Below are 23,129 nucleotides of genomic sequence, written 5' to 3'. Positions count from 1 at the left end.
GGCCCAGAGAGGCCGAGCAACTCGGCCAAGGTCACACAGCTTCGCCGAAGGAGCGCCGGGTCGCGCGGCTCGGGGTAGGAGCCCCGCTCCCGAAGGTCTCCGGAGACGCCCGCCGCCGGCCTTCGGGGACGCCCGGGAGCCACACGCGAAGGCCGGACGCCGGCTCTCGCCTCAAACAATGCTCGGCGCAAATCTGCGGGAACAAAAGCGAGAGGGAATCCGCCCCAGGTTTTCCGCCTTCCCGGCCCCGCCGGCAGCCGAGGGGCGGGACGGGGCGGTCCGGCGTGATCGGCAGCTCCTCGGAGGCGTGGCCTCAGCGGCGCCGAATCCCATTGGGCACGCGGAACCATCACGGGCCGAGAGGGGGCAGTGCGAGCCAATCAGCGAGGGGGGCGGGCCTGGCCGGCGCGGCTGTCGCGAGAGGCGGCCACCCCGCCCACTTGCGCCTCGTCCCGGCGCCTGTCAGCAGCGAACGCGGCCGCGCTCGGCCCGGATCCGTCCGCGGCGCGGGGAGAGGCCGAAGCGCGAGGCTGCGCGAGTGCCGGCGCAGATCCCTCCGCCGCCGCTGCCGCCGCTCCGCTGCCGCCGCCGCCGTCGCCGCCGCCGTCGCCGTCGCCGCCGCCGTCGTCGCCGCCGCCGCGCCGCGCCCGCCAGTCCCTGCGCGCCCCGCGCCCGCCCGCCGCTCCCGACGCGCCCGCCCGCCGCCCGCGGCCTCCGACCCGGCAACGGCCGGCCGGCCCAGGCGCGGCGGCGGCGGCGGAGGCGGCGGAGGCGGAGGCGGAGGCGGAGGCGGGGGAGGAGGAGCAGCAGCAGCCCCAGCCGCAGGAGGAGGAGGAGGCATGGCCCGGGCGGCTCCGGCGGGGGGCGGCCCGCAGTGACAGACCCTGCGGCGCGGGGGGAGATGGGGGCGGCCGCCTCCCGGGCGACGACGACGACGACGACGAGGAGCGGCCGCCGCCGCCGCCGCGCACCGGCCGCCGCTGGGGACGGGCGCGGGCCAGGAGCCCGCCCGTGAGCGGGGGGCCCGCGGCCGCTCGCCGCCCCCGGCCGCCCCGGCCGCCCCGGGCCCCCCCGGCGCCCCGCGCGCGCCCATCCGCCGGCCCCTGGCGGGGGTCCCGCCCGCGCCGCGCGCCCCCGGCCCCGGCCCCGGCCCCGGCCCCGGCGCGGCCCGCGGCGCCCGCCCGCCCTCGCCCGGCCCCGGCCCGGGCCCCGGCCCGCGCGCCCCCGGCCCCGGCGCGCCCCGGCCCCCCGCGCCCCCCGCCCGCGCCCGCGCCCGCCCGCGCCCCCGGCCCCGGCCGGCGGCCTCCGGCCCCGGGGCGCGGCGCGGCGCGGGCGGCAGCATGGTGGAGAAGCGCTGCCCGCTGCAGAGGGACGGCGTGTACCGCTGGTTCTCGGAGCTGCCGTCGCCGCAGCGCGTGGAGTTCCTGTGCGGCCTGCTGGACCTGTGCATCCCGCTCGAGCTGCGCTTCCTCGGCTCGTGCCTCGAGGACCTGGCCCGCAAGGACTACCACTCGCTGCGCGACTCGGAGATCAAGGCCAACAACCCCGCCGACCTGGGCAGCCTCACCAACCTGACGGACGAGGTGGTGCGCAGCAAGCTGCTGGTGTCGCTGGCGCTGCTGGGCTCGGAGCAGCGCGAGGCGGCGGGCGTGCTGTACCGCACGCTCACGCACATCGACTCCATCATCCACAACTACGGGCTGCAGCTCAACGAGGGCCGCACTGGCGATGAGTTCCTGCTGCTCTTCACCATGGCCTCCAACCACCCGGCCTTCAGCTTCCACCAGAAGCAGGTGCTGCGGCAGGAGCTCACGCAGATCCAGAGCAGCCTGAGCGGCGGCGGCGGGGGCCACGGCGGCGGGGGCCACGGCGGCGGGGGCCACAGCGGCGGCAAGAGCGCGCTGCCCACCTGCCCGGCCTGCCACAAGGTGCGCGCCTCCGGGGGCCGTCGCGGGGCGCTGGGGCACGGGGACGCTCTGCCTGGTCAGATTTCGCCGCCCCCTTGTGCCTTCTTGCCCCCGCCATTCGGGCCCTGGGGCGGCAGAGGAGTTAGCCACCTCGTGCCCGGCTTCTCCAGGTCGCTTTATGAGCAGGAAGGGAAGCCGCTGTCCAGGTGGGGGCGGGAACCTTAGCGGACGGCGGCCTCTGTGGCCTGTGCCCTTTCCTGGGGTGGGGGTCCCTGCCCCCGTGACGGGTGCGAACACACGTTTGGAGCCTGAGATGCGTGGAGTCAGCCCGCCTTTGTGAGAGCAGATCCCGGGGCTGCCCGGGTCCCAGGATGCTGGGCTTCTCAGGAATGTTAGATTCACGGCTCTTGTCTCCAAACTAAACAGGAAGGGCATTGTGGTCATCCACTTGGCCATGTGAACTTTGTCTCAATGTTTCAAAACTACATAAACATCCAGCGATCAGGGCTCAAACTCATTTTTCACAGCCCTCTGGGACCCATTGCCAAGATGGTGCTCCAAGGAAAAGGGTTTGTCTTTCACCCAGTGTGGCGGGTGCTTGGATGACGCTGGGCCTCTAGGGGAAAAGGTTGCAGTCAGGACCAGCAGCTCTGCAGGCTTTTCTCCCACGTCTCAGCTGCTTGCAGTGGACACTTGGCTCCTCTGGTTTGCTGCTGTGGTTTTCAAGCTGTCTCTCAACCCCGGCTTGTGGTTTTGTTTCCTCTAAGGTCTCTAAGATGTGGCTGTGGCACCTACGTTGGTTTTAATCTCTGTCATATCTCTTTTTGGTGATGTTGAGCTCCGAGACTGTGGTTTCTCTTTAAATGTGTGTTCGAGTCCTGCTATGAATCTCATGGTGTGCCCAGAAAAATGGTGTTCTAGCTACAACAGAGGGGAAGTGGTGTCCCAGGAAATGTGCTTGTCTGCAGGGGGCTCAGTCAGCTTTGGGGTGCTAGTGGTACATCACCTGTTTGTGGGATCTCAGTCTCCGATGGCCCGGTCCATGTGCCACCAGCCTCTGTTTAGATGCTGAGCACTCACGGCTGGGGTGCTTTCTCCTGTTCTAGTCAGCTCTTGAAGGGGATTCTTTTGTGTATACAGATTTATACTGTTACAAAAGGGAAAGATGGCCATTATTATTTTGATGGGGCAGAAGCTAGCCCTAGAATGAAAATAGGCTTTATAAGAGAGCCTTTCTGTCTAGTCTGAAATCCCTCTGATGACACGAAAGGCTGGCCTCCCCCTCCCCCCTGCCCACACACTCTGAACCAGCCAGCTGTGTGACCTTGGCCAGAATCCTGCCTCCTCTTGGTGTGTTTGTGGAGCAGAGGGCAGGTTACCTGCCTCCTGGGTGTGTTGGAGCACTATATGAGGTCACGTGTGACATGCCCAGCAGATGTGCAGGGAGTCCTCCGTTCTCTGCCTGGTCTGTCCTCTCTGGGTTTTTATAGAGGAGTGCTGCCTTAGGCAAGGCACGTTGTTAGAGAGTGAAATATTTACATCTCAGAAAGTTCCTGTGTTCTAAATTGATTTTTAAGTAGTTACTTGGAACTGACAGTTTTTTCTCCTTGTCCGTGGGAAATTCGAGAGTTCTGACCCTTAATTATGACATTATGGTAAGTTACCTTAAGGGCTGTTGCTTCCATATTTCATACCAGCCATGGCGTCTAGCTTTCCCCATTCATGTAACTTTTAGGTCTGACGCACCCTTTGCTGCTTGGAGGCGGCTCCTCTGGTGGAATCTAACTTTGAGCGTTTTGCCTTAGCATCTCTGAATCTGACATTTACTGTGATTCTGGAAAGCAGCCCCCTTCAAGTTCTGCTTGCATTTCTTTTGTAAGCTGTTGTATTTTGTTTTTAACTTTTTGAGCTTAGAGGCTTTGTGTTTATCCTTTAGGGATAGAGACTGGAGTTTGGTTTTTTTCTTTGTTAAAAGCGATGGTTCTTACAATGATGTTTTCTGACAAGAGTCATGATTTGCAACAGCATCTCCACACCTTCACTGTTATTTGATAATCCTTCCTCCTTGGAGGACGAGCAGGTGTTTAAGAGTGTGAGGTAAAATACACATTTTCGTGTCCAGAAAGGAAACAGTTGGGAGCAGCAAAGGTGTTGGGTTGTGGTGCACTCAGCAGCTGACAGGTGCCATAGGTATGCTGCTCCTCGGGGTTCCCTGTAGTTAGTGATAAAGGTCTCCTGGGACTCTCACCCTTCCTTTTTAAGTGAAAAGCTGTAGTTTGGAAAAAGTTTAATTTTACTCTTTGTAGTCTTTTATGTAAATGATAATGTGCTATGGGTAAATGCTTGTTTTTTTAAGTTTTTGAGAGTTAATTTTTTAAAAAACATAAAATTCACCCTTTTGAAGCATAGTTTTTAATATATTTAAGTATATTATTAAAAAATTTAGTTTTAAATGTACTGACAGAGTTGTGTAACCATTACCGCTACCTACTTCCAGAACATTTTCATCACTCCCCAAACAAACCCCTGTACCTGTTTGCAGTCACTCTTCATTCCCTGTGCCCAGACCCTGGCAGCCAGTTCTCTGCTTTGTATGTCTGATTGTCCTGGACATTTTATGGAGGTGGAAACACATGGTGTGTGGTCTTTCAAGTCTGGCTTCTTCCACTCAGGGTCACATTCTCAAGTTTATTTCTATTTTAGCATGTATCTGTGCTTCTCTGCTTTTTTAGGGTCATATAGCATTCACGATATGGATGGACCCTGTTTCATTTATCTGTTTGTTGATGGACAATGGGCTTGTTGCATGTGCTTATGTTTAGGCATTTTTTACTCCTGTGGCTAGTAGGCTCTTGTTTTCATCCCTTACATCTGACAGTTACCGAGTCACCTTGGGAATATCATCCATGTGTGGCCATGCTGAGGGACTCCCCTGTGGTGGTAAGAGCCCATGGGGGACACTGGGCACAACGTGGCCCCCCAGGACCATGGCTGATGGTGGCAGAGGGCGTGCTGTTCTGAGAGGGAGGTGCGGTGCCATGGGCTTGGTGCAATGCTGGGGGAGCCAGGGTGGCAGGAAACGGCTCCCACCACGGTGTTTTCGGAATCTCATGACAGGGTCACAACCGGGTAACTCGATGAGGTTGATTGTTTTGAGTGGTGCTGCACCTTTTGAAAGCGCCCGCCGTGGGGATGGTGGTCCTCCATGGGGTGTGCTCCTGTGGCTTCCACCTGGTGCGCTCTAGGGTAAGTGCCATGGGTGGGGGTGGGGTGGCACACAAATCCTGTGAGTGCAGTTGCTAACGAGGCGCCAAGCTGGCTCTGTCGCATTGCTTCCCACAAGCTGTTGAAAATCTTGGAGGTTCAAAGGTGGCATCTCAGGAGTTTGTGCTCTGGTGGCCCCTCCTGGCCTCTCCCCGAAACTCTGCCTGGTGCCCCAAGAGTGATGTAGCAGGCCACAGGAAGGGACTTTGGCCGGGCAGCTCTTGTTCTCGCTGATGGTTGCCCGAGGAGCTGTGATCTCGAGGCGTTGTGGTGGCTCTGCCTTCAGTGCCTATGCTCCGGGCTCCCTGGGCATCAGGGAGCCTGGGAGGACTGGGCGCGTAGACTCAGGCCTGCCCTCTGAGCCCAGTCTGGCTGCCTTGGCTTCCCCTGCTCTGTTTATGACGCTATGGGGGATGATGTCCTAGCCTGGTTTTGGCCAGTTTTTGTAGGCCCACAGACTGCCCTCTTTCTGCTGAGGTCCATGATAGGGTCATTGAGATGAGCTGGGATGCAGGATTATTTGGCGGTGGCAGTGTTGCCCCTCCATGGAATTGTGCCCCTGATCACATCCACCTGGGGCTGCACCGCCCACAGGGCCCTCCATTTCTGCCTTTTGGCCTCCGGCGGCATCCAGGCTGCGAACCGTTGTGTGGGCTAGTGCCCGTTTGCTCTGTCCAACCTTGCTACCGCTAGGGCTCTTGCTCTAGCTGGCGTTGTGCAGTGCAGCTGTGGAAACTGCACATCTCCTGTTAGCTTCTACTAGGGAGAATGATGCGGTGTTCCTTATGTGGTTAGCAGGTGATCACACATAAACGTCCACGTCGGCCTTGTTTCTGCAGTGTTGGGCGTCCACCAGTTCCCTGGGCTTGGCTTCATTTCACCCAGACTTCATTTATCTTTCTTTTGGACTGAGGACATTTGGGATTCATATATTTTTTCCCCGGCAAATCAACAGAGGCGTCTTTTGACCTCAGAAGCAAGCTAGTAGAACATTTCTGTTTGTTCATTTGGTGGCTGCTGACCTCCCAGAGACTGTTAGTAACAAAGAATTCCTATGATGTTTAAGGAAAATAGTTTCTATGTAAGTGTTGTTTTTTTTTTTTTTCAATCTTAGATTGTATTTCAGAAAAAAGGTCCTTTGGATGTGTCTTTTTTTTTTCTTTTTTTTTTTTTCTTTTGAGAAACCACCATTCAGGACACCAGTTCTCTCATGACTTTGAGAACTGTTGCCACAAGCTCTCCAGTGAGTTTAGAGATCATTGAGGGTTTCTGATTTTGGACTCTAGCCCTGACGTTCGGAGTAGTATCAGCAAGCTGGCTCCTCTCCCCTCTCCACAGAGCTTCGTGTGTGCAGAGACCCCCCCACGTTCTAGAGCTGCTTCCTGTCATGGTGGAAAGCCATCATCGAGAGCTTCATGAGATATGTTAATTCTTTTTCTTTTGTTCTTTTTGTTGTTACAGCCAGAGTTTATTCAGGTACTCTTCTATTAAATGGATGGGCATAAAATAGGTTCATTCTTAGGCAGTTTGTTTTGTTCTGAGTTACGAAGCCTGAGGCTATTTAGAGTAAAGACGACTGAATATCTTTCCTGTAAACTGATGCTCTATCGGACACTTGTAATCTGTGATCTGGGCGTAAGGAAGTGGGCCTGGACTTGCCACCGGGCCCACAGGACTGGCGCAGACCTGTGTGTGGCTCTATCTCTGAAACAGCGATGAGCTCTCTGGGCCTTCTGTCATAGGCTGGTCCCTCAGACTCTGTTCTGGTCACATCTCTCGGTTTCCTCGGGGATATTGTTAGCTCAGGTGTCTGAACTTGGTCATTTCTTGACCTTCCTGCCTCCCCCCACGTCAGTCTCCGACCTCCATTTCTCCACTGGGTGCATCACTGTGGTCGTGGCTCCTTCCTCCCAGGTTGTCCGCTACCGTCAGCCGCTCTTCTGTCTTCCTTCCTCGCCAAGTCCTCCACCAGCTGACCTCGTTCCTACTTGCCAGGGCTAGACCCATTTTAACAATTCGGTGTGTCTCCTTCTGACATGTTAATGTACATGTAAACATACACATGTTCTTCTAAAACATTCTGCGTCCATATTTAAATACAGGATCTTCCAACAGCTGCTGTTCTGCACGCTACCCACCCCACCCCCCAAGTGATAGACTAGAGCCAGTTCACCTTCAGCTTATGCCGTGGCCTCCTAGAATCTGGCTTTTACCCCCAACTTCTTTGGTTAAATATTTTTAGTAAAGGGAACTCAGTAATCTCTTATATTAAAAGAAAAATTATAATATGATCAGAGGTAAATATTGAAAAAAATACAAAAGGATATTCAGTGAAACATCTCCCTTCTCCACACACACACATCAGAGAAGGGTACACAGGACCTTTTGAGGTGTGGGCAGTTTTTTGTTTCTTTACCTTGATGCTGATGCCTGTTATTTCACATTTTAAAAAACAAGATTTTGTACCCTTTTCCCAGTCATCTGGTTCTCTGCTCCTCTTTGTTCCTTATAGAACCTTCCAGAGAAACTTGCTCTGTATTTACAAGTAGGTACCTGTTGTAGGTACCCCCACACGGGTCTGTGCCTTGCTTTCTTCTCCTGGCAGCTGTTCTAGATGTACAGTCCACATCAGGCTGGGAGCATCTTCATTCTGGTTTAGGGCAAGCTACTTTAGTGAATCCCTGCTGGTGGACATTTGGTTCCCATGTTACTGTCACAAACAACTCGTCATCTACGGATCATGTACGTGTCACATGACAAACAGGATGGGTGGCCTTTCACGTTTCAGCGAGTGTATCTGTGGACTAGAATCCTGGAAATGGGATTGATGGCAGGCCAAAGGGTGTGTGCCTCTAGTGATTTTAGATCCTGGGGTAGCCCACCTCTGGTACCCCCACAGCAGTGTGAACGTGAGTGCCTGTGCCTATGCCTCTGAGCACCATGGGGTGCATGTCCTGCCCGTGGCTGCCAGGAAGAACCTGTTGGGGTGCTAAGGGTGCTCCAGGTTTGTGTTTTACTGTGAGGTTGAACGTTTCTTCAAGTGAGCTTTTTTTTTTGGCAAGCTCTCCGTATCCTTTGCCTGTTTCTGTTGAGTTGTTGGTCTTTTCTTTATTGTTTGTTAGGATCACTTTAAGTTTCAAGGAAAAGATCTTTTTATCTTTAGTAGAAGTGGGCCAGAATCTGTTTTCCTGGTTTTTTTCTTGCCTCTTGACTTTAACATGAAGCTCCTCTTTTGTGTCCCTTTTACCCATCTCATACGGCTTCTGGGTTTTGTGTCATAATTAGACTTGTATTCTACTTTATGCATTGCACAGATCATGATATGCATGATGGATTATGGTCACGCACGCGTTATGCAATGTATATTGTGAAAGCATTCCCTGTGATGTCTTCTGGTACAGAACTTGTGTGGCTTCTCATCTTACATTTCACAGATCCATCTGGAATTTATTTGGTGTAAGGTAGGGAGCTAGTTTTATATTTTCTGAATGAAAACCCAGTTGTCCCAGTGCCATTTGTTGAATAATCCATCTTTTCCCTCTCACATTTGAAGTGATACCTTTGCTTGCATGCTGCCTGCCATCCCCTTGTTGATGTGGGTTTACCTCTAGACAGTGTGTATTTGGTTTCACTGATGTCTTTATCTGGATGGCCTCTGATTTGCCGGGTTCATTGCATGCTTTTCAGTCCTTATCTTTCTTATCTCCCCATACGGTGGAATACCCCAGGGAGGGTGGGTGTTTTGTGTGTGTGTGTGTGTGTGTGTGTGTGTGTGTGTGTGTGTGTGTGTGTGTTTTAAGCAAGTATGGTTGTGGAGGTGCTTCCCCCAGATGCTAGCTTTCAGGAATCTGGGCGCGCCCTGAGCACCCTGCTGAGAGTCTCCTGCCCCATTCATTCCCCCACACTGCTGATTTTCCTCTCATTTCTCTGAGTGTTCTCAGTTTCTCTCAGCTCTCCTGCCCTTTTCATGCTGATGTTCTCACTGATGAATCTAAAATCTGCATGCTCGGGCAGCCCCGGTGGCACAGCGGTTTAGCGCCGCCTGCAGCCCACGGCGTGATCCTGGAGACCCTGGATCGAGTCCCACATTGGGCTCCCTGCATGGAGCCTGCTTCTCCCTCTCTCTCTCTCTCTCTCTCTCTCTCTCTCTCTCTATCAATGAATGAATAAATAAAATATTTAAAAAAAATAAAATAAAATAAAATCTGCATGCTCAACTAGATCTGAGCTCCAGCTGGAGGTTCTGGGTAGCTCAGTATGTCCAAAGGCATACTTCCATCTAACTCTCCTTGACTGCTGCACCCCAGTCCCTCAGCCAGAAGCGCATGCCTCTCTTATAGTTGCCTTCTCTCCTGGTCCCCCAGTCAGTTACCAGGCCCTCCACATTTTTGCAGGTTTCTTTTCTGCTGATACCACCACTGCCCAAGTCAGTGTTTCCCCTGTCTGTTCTTCTCTGTCTCTTTATCCCATCACATTTGACATGATGGTCCCATATATGGCACACTTCTGTGGAGGCGGACTTAGATTTTGGGCCATTTGCCAGAGAGCCAGGGCGTAGATTAAAATAGTCTTCAGGGAACAAGCACAACTCTAGCCTCGTGTAACTCCATTCCTTCCCCTGAGTCAAGAACGCACACTGGCATGCAAGTGAGTGATCACCTCCTTTTAGAATTAAGCTGATGTCATTGTTTAAAGTTTACAAGAAACAACTTGTCGCTGCTGTTTTGTTTTTTAATTATCTAGAAATTTTAGTACCTTAACTCTTAAAAATAACATTGACATGTCCACCTTCTCACCTTGAGCAGGGTCTCGTCTACTATGACAATCAGTCACCTGACCTGGGTCTTGTCTGCTGTGACAACCCGTCCCCCCTGGCCTGGGTCTAATCTACTATGATAACCTGTGCCTTTGGTCTGTGTCTAGTCTACTATGACAACCCGACCCCCTGGTCTGGGTGTAGTCTACTATGACAACCTGTCACCCCTGGCCTGGGCCTACTTTACTCTGAAAACCCATCCTCCTTGCCTGTGTCTAGTCTACTTTGACAACCTGTTCCCCTGCTCTGGGTCTAGTCTATTATGACAACCTGTCCCCCTGACCTAAGGCTAAGCTACTATGACAGCTCATCCCCCTGGCCTATAGTCTGTTATGACAACGCGACCTCCCTGGCCTGGATCTAGTCTGCTATGACAACCTGTCCCCTGGCCTAGGTCTAATCTACTATGATAACCCATCCCCCTTGCCTGTTTCTAGTCTACTGTGATAACCTATCCCTCTGGCCTGATTTTAGTCTACTATGATAACCTGTCCACCCTTGGCCTGATTCTAGTCTACAGTGACAACCCGGCCCCCTGGCTCCACTCTTAGCCTCTTACAATGGGTCCCAAGGTGTCCCTGAAATGCTCTTGGTAAGATGCCTACAGAATTCTTGCTCTCTTACATGCAGATCTTAGCATGGCATGCCACTTGTCTATACTCACCTTTGTCTATACTTGAGGTTCTTTATGTTTACTGCAGTCTCTCTTTCCTCTGAGCCTTTGTAGATACTGTTTTCTCAGATAGGACACCTGGTACCTGGGGCTCCCCAACCCCCAGTTCTTGACTCACATTTATAAGCCTTTTGTGGCCTCCACTATACTGAAGTGGGTTTCATTAAATTTCTGTCACCAGACTTTGACTTACTGGAGGACAGAGGCTGTCTCTCTCAGTCCAGAGCCCTGTGATCCCTGCCACCAACAGGGGATGTGTCCTGAACATCTGTGAGAGCCAAATGGGAGGAAGGTGTTGGTTGTTTATGAAAGGCCACTCTAGTGAAAATTTTTTTTCCTTCCTGCTTTGCTTTTCTGTGGTCCTGTCAGTAATGCATGTTACCAAATCACACTCTTCCTTAATTGCTTTTGTGGCTGTTTCTTTTATGCATTGCATAGTTGTGAATTCTAGTGAATTTTTTTTTAACATCAGTATCCTACTTTATTATTTTTCAAAAGCTGGCATGTAAAAGCTTCCCCTAGGAGCAACTCTCTGTGCATGATAGTTTGATTGGTATTACCCCATGACAGAATCAAGTGTATGGATTAGTCTGCTGGGTGATGGAAAGACATTACCTCCCTGGTGCTTTGTAGACCTGAGTCCTATGACTTTGCTTGTGGAGTGGTGTTGGCAGCCTTAGCAATAAGGCTGTTGTGATTATAGTTCTCTCGGGTTTACAGAAGTATAGATCATGTTAAGGCTTGGTATTATAGTTTGCTATGGAATGACAATAAACCAAACAACTGTTCATCATGCCAATTAAAGTGTATTTTGTATTTTTCTATGCTTTCAATAGGAACATAGATTAATTAGAAGGGAGTGTTACAGAGTCATGTCCTAATTATTTGGGACTTTTATGTACAAGCTTCAGTAGAATTACTAGAAAGAAATTGTATCCTTAGGTTTCTTACTGAGTCACAGTGAATCTAATTAAAACATGTATATGTAGGAACTACTTCTGGAAATACAGTCTAGACTAGAAAAAATAACTTTGTGAAAGGAGGAGAATTAATTTATGGGTAAGAGGCTCCCTTCTCCCATCTCTTTTGGGCATTTCAACAAAATATAAAATCTTGGGAATAATGCTACCAATCTAGCCCTAGTAGAGTTAATGAAATCAGTGAGACACTTTGAAAGTCCCTGGTCTAGGAGTGGTGTGGTGGCACTGAGTGGTGTGTGTGCCAGACCTGGACACCATTCATGCTCAGCTGCGATCTGGAGCCCACACACGATTTGAGCATGGGGTTCTCCTCACTGCAGCTTCCTGGCAGGTGAGTTTTCTTGGGTGGGCACTTCTGCACGGTGTGGGACTTCTGAGAACACTGGCTGTGGGGGTGATTCTCTTTATTTGAAAGATGAGGTATGAGGCTCATAAGCTGGTGTACTACTATTGACGTTTGTGTTGAGGAGACTGATTTGCCGATCAAACCGATTTCTTCTTTCAGAATTATCAATAGAGGAAGGAGAGAACAGGTAGTGGGAGGGAATGATGCCAGTGTTTGCCATGCGCAGGCGCTGCTCTGCGAGCTTCCCACGTATTTCTTTAGTCCTCAGAACAACTCTGAGTCCCCATCTGTCTTTGTCCTCATTTTAGCAGTGAGAAGGCAGACACCAAGAGGTTAAGTGTAAGTAATTTTGCCAAAGGTGACATTAGTAAGTGGCTATTTTTATTATAACAATGTTTTCACTTTATAGTTAAAGGTGAGCGGGAGAAGCAAAGATGGTCATAGGAGAAGAGGGCTTCTGGGGTGTGTGGTGGCCCTGGTGGCCTGGCACTGGCAGTGCACGTGGTATGTGTGGACTCCCCGTGTGCTGTCGTGAGAGCACAGTCCTACCCACACCACCTACAGTCTTCACTTCTGCTCTTCCAGCTGCCGCAGGGGGATCCTCAGCGCCCCAGCTCCTCGCAGCCGGTGCTTGGTGAGACACACACCCTTCACTGTACCTTTTCAGGGTATTTTTTTTTTTTTCAATCTTCTGAGCTTCTGTAAACGTGTGCAACTCTGTATCCCAGCCCTGTTGAGGTGAACGTTCCTGTCACCACCTTTTCCCAGTCAGTTCTCAGGCCTCCTCCTCCCACCTTTAATGGTGGTTTCTTCTGTTCCATGATGTCCCAGCATTGATCATTGTTGCCTGTGCTAGAACTTCATTTTAAGTGGAATCCTAGAATTCCATTTTAGCTCTTGGCTCTCGGCATGCCACATTGAATTCTTTTTATGGTTTGTCTGGGTGGGGGTCATGGCACGTATTTTTAACTTTCCATGACCCACCTTGATGGAGCAAGAGCTGCCTTGCTTGTCGTGAAATGTAAGACTCTTGACCTAAATTGTGACTACTTACCTTCTTGGCCCTTCGTGCTGTGGCCATCATATGTTGCACTTCTACATGTGCTGGACATCCCAGCAATAGATACCACAGCCCTTTCGCTTTATTTATTTTTTGAAGATTTTATTTATTCATGAGAGACACAGAGAGAGAGGCAGAGACACAGGCGTAAGGGGAAGCAGGCTCCCTGCAGGGAGCCCGATGTTGGCCTTGATTCCAGGATCCCAAATGTAGACCTGAGCCAAAGGCAGACACTTAATTACTGAGGCAGCCAGGTATCCCAGCATTTTTGCTTTAATACAGATGTATTCTTAAAAATTAAGAAAATACAGTCCTATGTTTACCCACATATTTGCTAATCCCAGTGCTTTCCGTTCCTCACTGAAGAGCCAGTTTGTTACTATGTCCCTTCAGTCTGGAAAACTTTCCTCCAGCATTTTTTGGAGTCTGGGTCTGTGGATTACAAATTCCCTTAGATTTCTTTCATCCAAGAATGTTTTGCTTCTACCTGTGTCATGACAGGGCATTTTCACTGGATGTAGGTGTCTTTGTTGACAGCCCTACTCCAGGATTTAGAAGAAGGGAGGCCCACTGGCATGTCTTCCTGGCTCCTGCCGAGGCCCAGTATGTGTGCCCACCTGCACTGTCAGTGTGGGGCGGCCAGGCTATGATGTGGCCCAGTGCCAGTTGCTTGAATCGCTCTTGTTCGGTGTTCTCTGAAATTATTGGATCTGCAAGTTCATGTCTTTTACTAATTTTGGGAAATTTTCATTCAGATTTCTTTGTAGTTTTTCCTGCCTCAGTGTCTCCTTCCTTTTGGGACTCCCACTGTAGAAATATTAGGCCTTCTGATGTTATCCCAGAAGTCCCAGAACCTTTTTCTTTTCTTTTTCAATTTTGTTGTCTCTTTTTTTCAGATTGGATACTTTGACTTGATCTGTCTTGAAATTCTTCAAGTCTTGGGGCAGCCCTGGTGGCTCAGTGGTTTAGCGCCTGCCTTTGGCCCAGGGCCTGATCCTGGAGACCGGGGATCGAGTCCCGCCTCGGGCTCCCTGCATGGAGCCTGCTTCTCCCTCTGCCTGTGTCTCTGCTTCTCTCTCTCTCTGTGTGTGTCTCCCATGCATAAATAAATAAAATCTTAAAAAAAAAAAAAAAAGAAATTCTTCAAGTCTTCTGTTAATTTCCAAACTGCTGTTAAGCTTATCTAATGGATTTTTTTTTAGTTCAGGAATAGCATTTTTTTTTCATTTTAGGATTTCTGTTTTAACTCTTCTTTATGATTTTAAGGCTTTATTATTTATTTAGAGCAGTTTTAAGTGCACAGAAAAATTGAACATCATAACCACCCAAAGTCTGTGGTTTATATCAGGGTTCACTCTTGGTGTGGTAGAAGTTGTGGGTTTGGACAAATGTATGACAGGTGTCCACCACTGTGATATCCCATGGAGTATTTTCACTGTCCTTATAGTCCTTAGTCTGAGCCTGTTCACACTTCTCCAGCCCCTGATCTTTCTCACCCTCTCCATAGTTCTGGCTTTTGCAGAGTACCATCCATTTGGGGTCGTGCTGGGTGTAGGCATTTTCAGGTATGCATTTTATTTTCCTCCATGCCTTTTCATGACTTGACAGCTGCTTTTTTTTTTTTAATTGCTGAATAATAATCCATTGTGTGGGTGAACACATGTGTCCATGTGTTCATTTGTGTTCACCTACTGTGGAACATCTTGATTGCTTCCTGAATTTTCATATTTTAAATTTCCCTTTCTATCCTGAGATGTCCTTTTGTTTATGTATCACAAACATTTTCTTTTATGTTGTTGAGCTTGATTATAATGGCCACTTAATGCTGCTTGCCTCTGATTCCAGCATATGATTCATCTTCTGCCTGGTCTCCTTTTCTTCTTTGTATGGGTCATGTTCTTGTTTCTCTACATGTCTAGGAATTATAGATTGCTTCTTGGATTTTTATCTGGATTTTGTTGGGTCCGTCCTTTTTTTATCCTTTTTTTTTTTTTTTTTTAAGATTTTATTATTAGAGAGACAGCATGAGCAGGGGAGCAGGGGTTGGCAAAGGGAGAAGGAGAAGTAGATGCCCTACTAAGCAGGGAGCCCCATGTGGGGCTCAACCCCAGGACCCTGGGATCATGACCTGAGATGCTTAACCAACTGAGCCACCCAGACACCCCAGACATGTTCTGCTTCTGAAGCACTCCTTTGTCAAGGACTGGTCCCTCACTTTGCTACCAGATTCTGGTAGCAGAATTTACCAGATTCTGATCTCTGGCTCCTCAAATTGCTAGGCTCCTCAAGTTGGATCTGAGCTTCATCTGCTGCTTTTTCTGGTGAGGACTGGGCCTGCAGCACATAACACTCCACCAGTGCAAATCTCTCTTTTCCAAGTGTAGACCTTCTTTTAGTTTCTGCCTGCTTTGGGTCATGTTCAGTTTATTGTTTTTTATACTTTGTCCAGAGCTTATGGTTATCTGCAAGAAAGTTGGTCCAAATAATCAGCCATGATCAAAAGTACAACCACCTGCTTTTGGTAATGCACGTGTTGTAAATACGGGCCATGTGTTGTAGAAGGGATTAACTCTTCTCTAAGGAAGTGTAGCTTGAAGGAGTGTTTTACAGTAACTGTGACATTTGTCCTTACAAAGAATGAGGCTCTGTGTGGAGGAGAAAGGAGCTGGCCTGGTGCCGTTTGAAAATGTAAGTGGGGTGATTATTAGGTGTTCTTGTCCTGAGTAGGTGCTGAGGAGCTGAGAGTGACCTGGGCTAGGGAATGTGGAAGGGCAGCTGGGGCTCCTGTAGGCAAATACCATTTCCCTGTTGGATGCAGGGTCTGGTTATAACTGCTGTAGGAGGTAAATTTTTAATTTCTTGACCTCAGTGTCTTTTCTTTTCAGTCCAGTTGAGCCCTTTCTGGCCTGACCTTTCCCTGCATGGCTAACCATAGGGGCCTGGTCTCTGACTCCCTGAGCAGCTTTGCCTTGCTCCTAATAGGCGTCCAGTCAAGACTCATTAAATAGAATTTGTGGCTTCTAAGGACCTAAAACCCAGGGGCATGTTTTACTGACTTTCTGGACCTTTGATACAGTCTGTTCTCCTCCAGATGCTTCCTGCTCATTTCTAGCTGGTTTTAGTGCTTATCCTTTCCCATCCTGGATGTGTGAATGCTCTGTAACTGAACTATCATGGCCAGTATCTCTTGGGGGTCATAAAGCAACCATTTTAATGTGCTAACAGCTCTGAATGGTTCATCTTAGCAGTTGAATATTACATGGGGAACCAAAATGGTCATTATAGCACAGTTTACTTACTTCTGTTAGACACTGAGCCATTTTCTTCAAGAAAACCCCAATATTTAAACTACTTTTGGCCAAAATATGTAGAATAACAGCCCTGGGTATATATGCACTTAACATCTGAAGTCCTGAAGGTAGACACAGCCCGCAATGGGTGCCTGAGGCTGACCTTTTGGAGGTGGGGTGCATGAGTGGAGCCCTGCCTGAGCTGGCCTGGGACAGATGCAGGCTGTGGCCCGTCCTCCTGAAGCCATGGCCACTCCTCACCATCTTCCATACAACCCTGATCACGGGATTCAAGTTTTCCTGGAAGGCGGAGGGATTGTCTTCCTGAATGTATTGTTTTATATTTACATGCAGTGTTGCCCTTGAATTTATTAAGATTGGGTTGTTCTCGTGTGATGGCGCCTTTTAAATTCCTGTCACTCGTCGCTCTTTCCTGCTAACCTTGTACCTTTCTCTAGCAACCGGCAGTTTCTTTTACTCCCCTCCTCACACCTTAAATTTGCTGCCTCTTCTCTGGAGAATACAGCAAGCCTGCTGGCATTGTATTTAAAGTGCATATCTGACTGAGACGCTGGCAGTGTGGCTGTTGGAATGGAAGCCTCTGTGCTACACCTGCTCCTCAGCTGCGCCTCTGTTTGCTGAGCACCTGCTATGTGATGGGTTCCAGAAGAGCCACTTTCTAGGTACTAGCTGCTCTGGTCCTGCACAAGCCAAGGAAGTGGCTTAGGCTGCAGCTTTGATGCCCGTCTATAGGTTTGTGTAGCTGGAAGTCTCCTCTTTAGCCAATTAGGGCTCCTGACTTTGAATCCATGCTGAGTCTGCACTGTAGAGTCTCTGGGTTTGCAGAGCTGTTTGTGTCTGCCCCCTCCTCGCCTCATTCTAGTTTAATTGGCCTGTTGGGGGTGCCCTGGAGTCATAATTTACAAGGGCTTCTCAAGTGTGCACATTGAGGGCTGGGAGCTCCTGGTAGAGGCTGCTCTGCTCTGAAGGCTGCTGGTGGAAGGATTTGGTTTTATAGTCACTTTGCCAGGACTTAATTGGCCAAGTACTTGGTACCTTTTGCCGAGATTTTGAGCGGCGATCTTTTTTCTGTCTTTTGTAATGAGTACAGCTCTAGGGTAAGAGATTTTTAAAAGGAATATTTTTACATAGAGAACGGTTTCTGGTTAGCATTGGCTTTCACTTGGCCTAAGTCAGCAAATAGCTTTCACTACTAAACTATCTATTTTCCTTCTCTGGTTTTTAGAGACGCATAATTACTATTTTAGTAAAATGCTTACAAATCACTTTTCTTTTTGATTTTATGTATTTTTTCCCACTGAGTTAAAAGTATTTAACAGATGATACTCTTTCCTGTATGGAGGTGGGTTCCTTGGAAAACAAACTGAAAATAAATGAGTGTGTCTGTCAGCACTCTGGAGCTCATGTCTGTGCCTGAGGGCTCTGGCCCCTGCTGCCCCTTGGCTTTTATAAGCTTCAAGCAGGGAGGCAGGGAGACCTTCTGCCTTGGCGCTCCACACCGTCCGTTCCATGCCTGGAAGGTCCTAAGGCCTTAGCGGTGCAGTCCCTGGACCCAGTGTCCATGCCCCACCCCTTCGATTGTCTTAGTTGTTCCCTTGTCTGCCCTGCATGTCCGGTCCCCTGGCAGCATCTACCCTACCTGTCCCAGCCCTGAGCACCTCTGAGAGCCTCAGGGTGAGCCCTTTGGTTTTAGAAGCTGCTTCTGTTTTACTGTGTTGTGTTCCTGTCTCATAGGAAGTTACTTAGGCTGAGACTCAATAGCGTCTAACTCTTGTTTCTAGTTGTAACAGTAACTGTTCCTTGTGGAAAAATTGGAAAATAGAAAAATATTTGTAGAAAATCACCCAAAGATCATAAACTCTGTCAGTATTGTGGTACATTTTCTTCTGTCTTCATTGCCTTTGGATATGTGCTATTGACATGTTCTACATTCTGCCTCATTCCCAGGAACTGAGCGTGAGCATTCCCATGCCTTTTGTTTCTAAAATTACCTTTTCAAGGCTGCATAATATTCAATCCTCTGGATGTGAATTTATTTACATATTTAGGGATCCCTAGGTGGCACAGCGGTTTAGCACCTGCCTTTGGCCCAAGGCGTAATCCTGGAGACCCGGGATCGAATCCCACGTCGGGCTCCCGGTGCATGGAGCCTGCTTCTCCCTCTGCCTATGTCTCTGCCTCTCTCTCACTCTCTGTGTGTGACTATCATAAATAAACAAATAAATAAATAAATAAATAAATAAATAAATAAATGATTATTATTTACATATTTAGATATTAATCTTGCTGGGTATATAAAGCTACGATGAACATCTGTGCACAAAGCTGTGACTGTATCATTTGCTGGGCTTAGGATAGGTTATTATTCCCAGAGGGATTAGTAGATCCAGAGTTGCTGTATTGGTGTCATTAAAGATTACTACATACACCTAATTTTTGTGAAGACAGTTGACCCATTTTGCACTTGGTAGTTGGGGCTGAGATTGCTCCCATTGCAACAGTAGGAACAGTAACTCTTAAGAATGTTCTGTCGAATTGTACTTCAAAAATGATAAATGATCTTTTTAGCTGTTATGTGCTAGTTTTAGAATAGGTGATCACTTGTCATGGTAGAGTCCATTTTTAAGTGGCATGTCTATTTGGAGAAGGGAGCCTCCAGCTTCTGGCGAAGGGGCCATAGATACAGGTGGCTGGCTGTCTGGAGCTCGTCCCAGGGTGTGTGTCGCCAGCATGTCTATGCCTGTCTGTCCTGCTGCAGGCATAGACTGTTGAGTTGATTTGCCCTTAGGGAGAATCAGCCTCTTGGAAGAGGTTCTCTGCCAGGACGTCAGAGGTGGGTGTCTCTTCCAGGTGTTCTTGCAGAGCTGGTCTCTGCCAGGGGGCTTGCGCCTCTTCCACTGGATCCCAACCCAGACTCGCAGCCACAGGAGCAATAGCAGTTGACCTTATATTGAATGTTGACTGTTTGCCCAGCACATTACTTTTCTTTCTTTTTTTAAAGATTTTATTTATTTATTCATGAGAGACACAGAGGGAGGCAGAGACATAGGCAGAGAGAGAAACGGGCTCCTCGCAGAGAGCCAGATGTGGGACTTGATCCTCAGACCTGGGATCATACCCTGAGCTGAAGGCAGACACTCAATCGCTGAGCCACCCAGGCATCCCAGCACATTACTTTCAATGTATTTTTTATACTTGTCACAAAGCCCTGAGGAGGCAGGCACCTTTATCCCCACTTTGCATTGGGGAAGACTGGACCTGAGTGAGGACTCAATGATCCTGGCCATCGTTGCAGCAAGCATGAGCTGCTTCAGCCAACGCTGTGGCTTCTGTAGGCAGACTCTGCTGTGCTGGGAGCTGACCTGCACAACCAACTAGCAAAGCTTGGTAGCTGAAGGACTGCCCCTACTGGTCTGGTGACCTTAGGGAAATTCTTGATGGAGGGCCAGTTGCTCCTACTGTTCAAGTGGAGAGGATTACAGGGGTTGAGTAGGTTGGTGTGGTTACAAGCAGATTGCATCCATGATAAGAATGGAGTAAAGTATGTTCATAATTCTAGTCGCTTGCATTTTTTTTTATTCTCCATGGCATCTTCCCATGTGTTCACATCTTGGGCATTCCATGTGCATCTGCCTTTGAAGTTGAAATGCTATTTTAACTGCCTCTTGGTGGCACAGCCTGGCTCACCATCTCATTCCCAACCCCGTGCACAGCCGTTGTCTTATTTACAGCCGTCAGGACCAGCACTTTATTGTTGTTATTGCGTGTCTCATTGCAGAGGAAAACCTAGAGATGTCGTGTTGAATGTGTTTGGGTGTATCTGAGGGTAGAATTGGGAACTTATGACTTCATGGTCTGGGAAAGGCTGTCTTTTTGTAGGTTCCTCAAGAGATTCGGGGAGGCTCCCCATTGAGAACCATGGCCTTACACACACATGGGGCTCTCATGTTGCCTGCTGAGCCGCTTCAGTTTCTTACCTCGATTACTAAAGATCAGTTTACATCCCAGCATAGTTTGAATACTAGGGCTTTGGTTTTTCAGCATATTCACTATTGTTTTTACCAGGTTTTTCTTAAAAGTTCCCTGCTATCATGTAGATGTTGAATGTTGCACACATGCCATATGCCTTGCCCTCTGCCTACCTTTGTCCCATCCGATGACTTTGAATAATCTTTAATGAAATCGACTTTTAAAAGTGAAACCTCTCTCCTAACAGTTGTAGTTCTGGTCCATGAGTATAAAAGTGAATTTTCAGCACAGAGCCTTGGGCAGCTTGTGTCCCTCTGGTCTCTCTGGTCAGAGGCCAGCACTTAGGAAAGCTTCTGTTGGAGCCTCGCTGCTAGCTGGCCTCAAATCTCCAGGGCTGATGTGTGACACTTTGGCACCTTCAACCCTTACCCTTGGGAGGGGACTCAGAGTTCATCTGATCTCATTTTCTGGGCAGTGCTGGAGTTCCTGTTTTGCATCCCACCCGAGGCGAGGTTGTTTTTTGGGCTTCTGACCGTGGTGAGCCTCTTCATCTTGAAACAGTCTTGCAGCGCCCGCAGCACCTGAGAGGAATGCAGTGTCTTGGGTCCTATCTGACCCTCGACATCAGAACCTGCACTTTAGAAACCAGAAGACCATGGGTTTGGAGGCCAAGAGCTCATCTCCGTTCACACAGCTGTGCCAGCCAGAGAGCTAGCGCTCAGAGCTGTGACACCAGCTGCTTGCGTCCAGGGCCGGGCGCTTTGGCCTGTCACCATGTCCCTGGGTGTGCGGCACATGTTGGACCACGTTGCTTTCCCCGAGGGGCACTGGACTGGAGTGTGTGCCTCATGGCTAGAAACATACTCCAGAATCCGATTTCATTCATGCTCACAGCTCTGTTGGTCCTGTGTTAGATCTGGTGAGATGCTGGCAGTGTTGTGTATAAATGAGAACGCAGATGGTTTTCTTTGAAGGAGAACTGTTTTTGTCAGGTTAATCCTGATTTCATTAAAACTTGGTAAAATGATCAGATTTTACAGATACCCATCAGGTACTGTTTGAAGTGCAGAGGGTATAGCAGCAAATGAAACAGACAAAAAAGTCCCCACTTCGTTGAGCTTTGAGAGGTCCTTATACTAAGGTTGCACGAGTGTAGCGTGACATCCCTGAGGGGGCCATGTAGATAGATACAGGACCCCTAGGGGCACCCCAGGAAGATCCTGGCTCCAGGCCCAGTGGCTGCAGTGGGTTGGGCAGAGGGGAGAAGTGAGAGATGGCAGGACCCCCGTAGGTCATGGCAGATTCTGTGTAGAGGTAGGGCAGTGACAAGCTGGTCCAGGGGGCAGAGTGAGTGTCCATTGAGTGAGAAGGTGTGGTACTCACAGGACAGAGGACGTTGAACTTCAGGGAAACAGCAGAGTCAGGCTCATTGTTGGAGAGCATCTTCTTGTTGCCCTTCTAGCCATAGCAGGAGGCGACATTTGGAACTGATCAAGTCTTTATTCTTGTGTCCATCAGGCTCATGACTGGAGCTCTGCTTGTGAGCGTGAGTCAGAGAGCATCTGAGTTGAACTGTGGAGGTCACATGGGGCAAATTAACTTAACCAAAAATAACCCCAAACACAGCATTTCTGGGAAATGCAGGGGAAGAGAGCTTTCAATGTAAACAAAGGAGCAAAGTCAAGATAAAGGCTCGGTTGGAAAAAGTGAGCATCTGGAAAACCAGGAAGAGACACTCTGGTAAAACACAGTGAGCCAAATAGATACTTCTTTTCTGCTGGTTATAATTTTAGAGTTTTCTTTCGTATGTTTACATTGTTAGCATGGCATGTGCTTCCATAGGGTAACTCCTAGGCTTTCCCCTTCTGGAAGCTGTGGCATGTGGACCTAATACCTGTTAGCTTTCCTGTCAGCCCATGAAAGAACCTTTCTGTCCCCTCAGGTGACACCTGGTCCTTACAGGGTGGACCAGACCACGAGCCTCCTGTGCTTCACACCCTGGCTGAAGTGCACCGGGCACAAAACAAAAGAATACGGTGACCAGTGTTCTGGCCCCACTCTGGAAATTCTGATTGTGTAGGGCTGGGTGACACTGTTATTGCCGGGCCCTGGAGGTTCCGCATGCATCAGGGTTGAGGACCACCCATCCAGTCCAGCTGCTGGTACTTTACAGGCTGTGCTCACTGGAAGTGTCCTGGCCGTGGTGCGTTTTTCCTCCCCACCCCTGCATCTGCATCCCAGAGGCGGAGTCAGAAGGCTGGTTTTCTTCTTGTGTCTTTAGGATGCTTTAGGGTGGGCACTGGTATATGTGCAGGACCTCATGGTTGTGCTGGCATCTGTTTGTGCCGAAGAGGTTTGTCGCTAGCAAGGTTAGCACTTCTCTGGTTGGTGGTTCTGACAGTTCAGCCTCATTCTTCAGACGAGGACTTAGATGTACTGACCAAGGTGGCCTGGGAGCATGGAGGCTCCCGTGAGTCAGGCCAGACCTGGTGGTATCTGCTGTGGTTAAGTTTATTACAAGAGTTAAAAATGTTGGGATCCCTGGGTGGCTCGGCGGTTTAGCTCCTGCCTTTGGCCCAGGGAGTGATCCTGGAGTCCCTGGATCGAGTCCCGCATCGGGTTCCCTGCATGGAGCCTGCTTCTCCCTCTGCCTGTGTCTCTGCCTCTCTCTCTATGTCTATCATCAATCAATAAATAAAATATCTTAAAAAAAATGTTAACCTCCTGAGTTCCTTCCCAAGTAATCCTTACTATTTGGAACTAAAAATCTTGCTCTTTCAGGAATTACTTCAACTATTGCTTG

At 49.5% G+C, this 23,129-nt stretch overlaps 1 protein-coding gene across 4 annotated transcripts in view; it reads left to right on the top strand.

Annotated features, from left to right (window-relative positions):
• Positions 1-1,300: 1,300 nt before the first annotated feature.
• The window catches only part of ZCCHC14 (zinc finger CCHC-type containing 14), a 57,421-nt gene continuing 35,592 nt past the window's right edge, over positions 1,301-23,129 (top strand). For 3 of the 4 annotated variants that reach the window (XM_055305150.1, XM_055305149.1, XM_055305151.1), the window contains exon 1: positions 1,301-1,928. In XM_055305150.1, the coding sequence (XP_055161125.1) occupies positions 1,341-1,928 (588 nt within the window). In that variant the 5' untranslated portion in view covers positions 1,301-1,340. The remainder of the gene's footprint in view (positions 1,929-23,129) is intronic. The other variant, XM_055305153.1, reaches the window with a different exon arrangement.

The sequence above is a fragment of the Nyctereutes procyonoides genome, unplaced genomic scaffold, assembly GCF_905146905.1.
Source record: "Nyctereutes procyonoides isolate TBG_1078 unplaced genomic scaffold, NYPRO_anot_genome, whole genome shotgun sequence".
NCBI classification, from domain to species: domain Eukaryota; kingdom Metazoa; phylum Chordata; class Mammalia; order Carnivora; family Canidae; genus Nyctereutes; species Nyctereutes procyonoides.
Note: the sequence above shows the minus strand (reverse complement) of the source record. Positions and strands in the feature narration are given on the sequence as shown.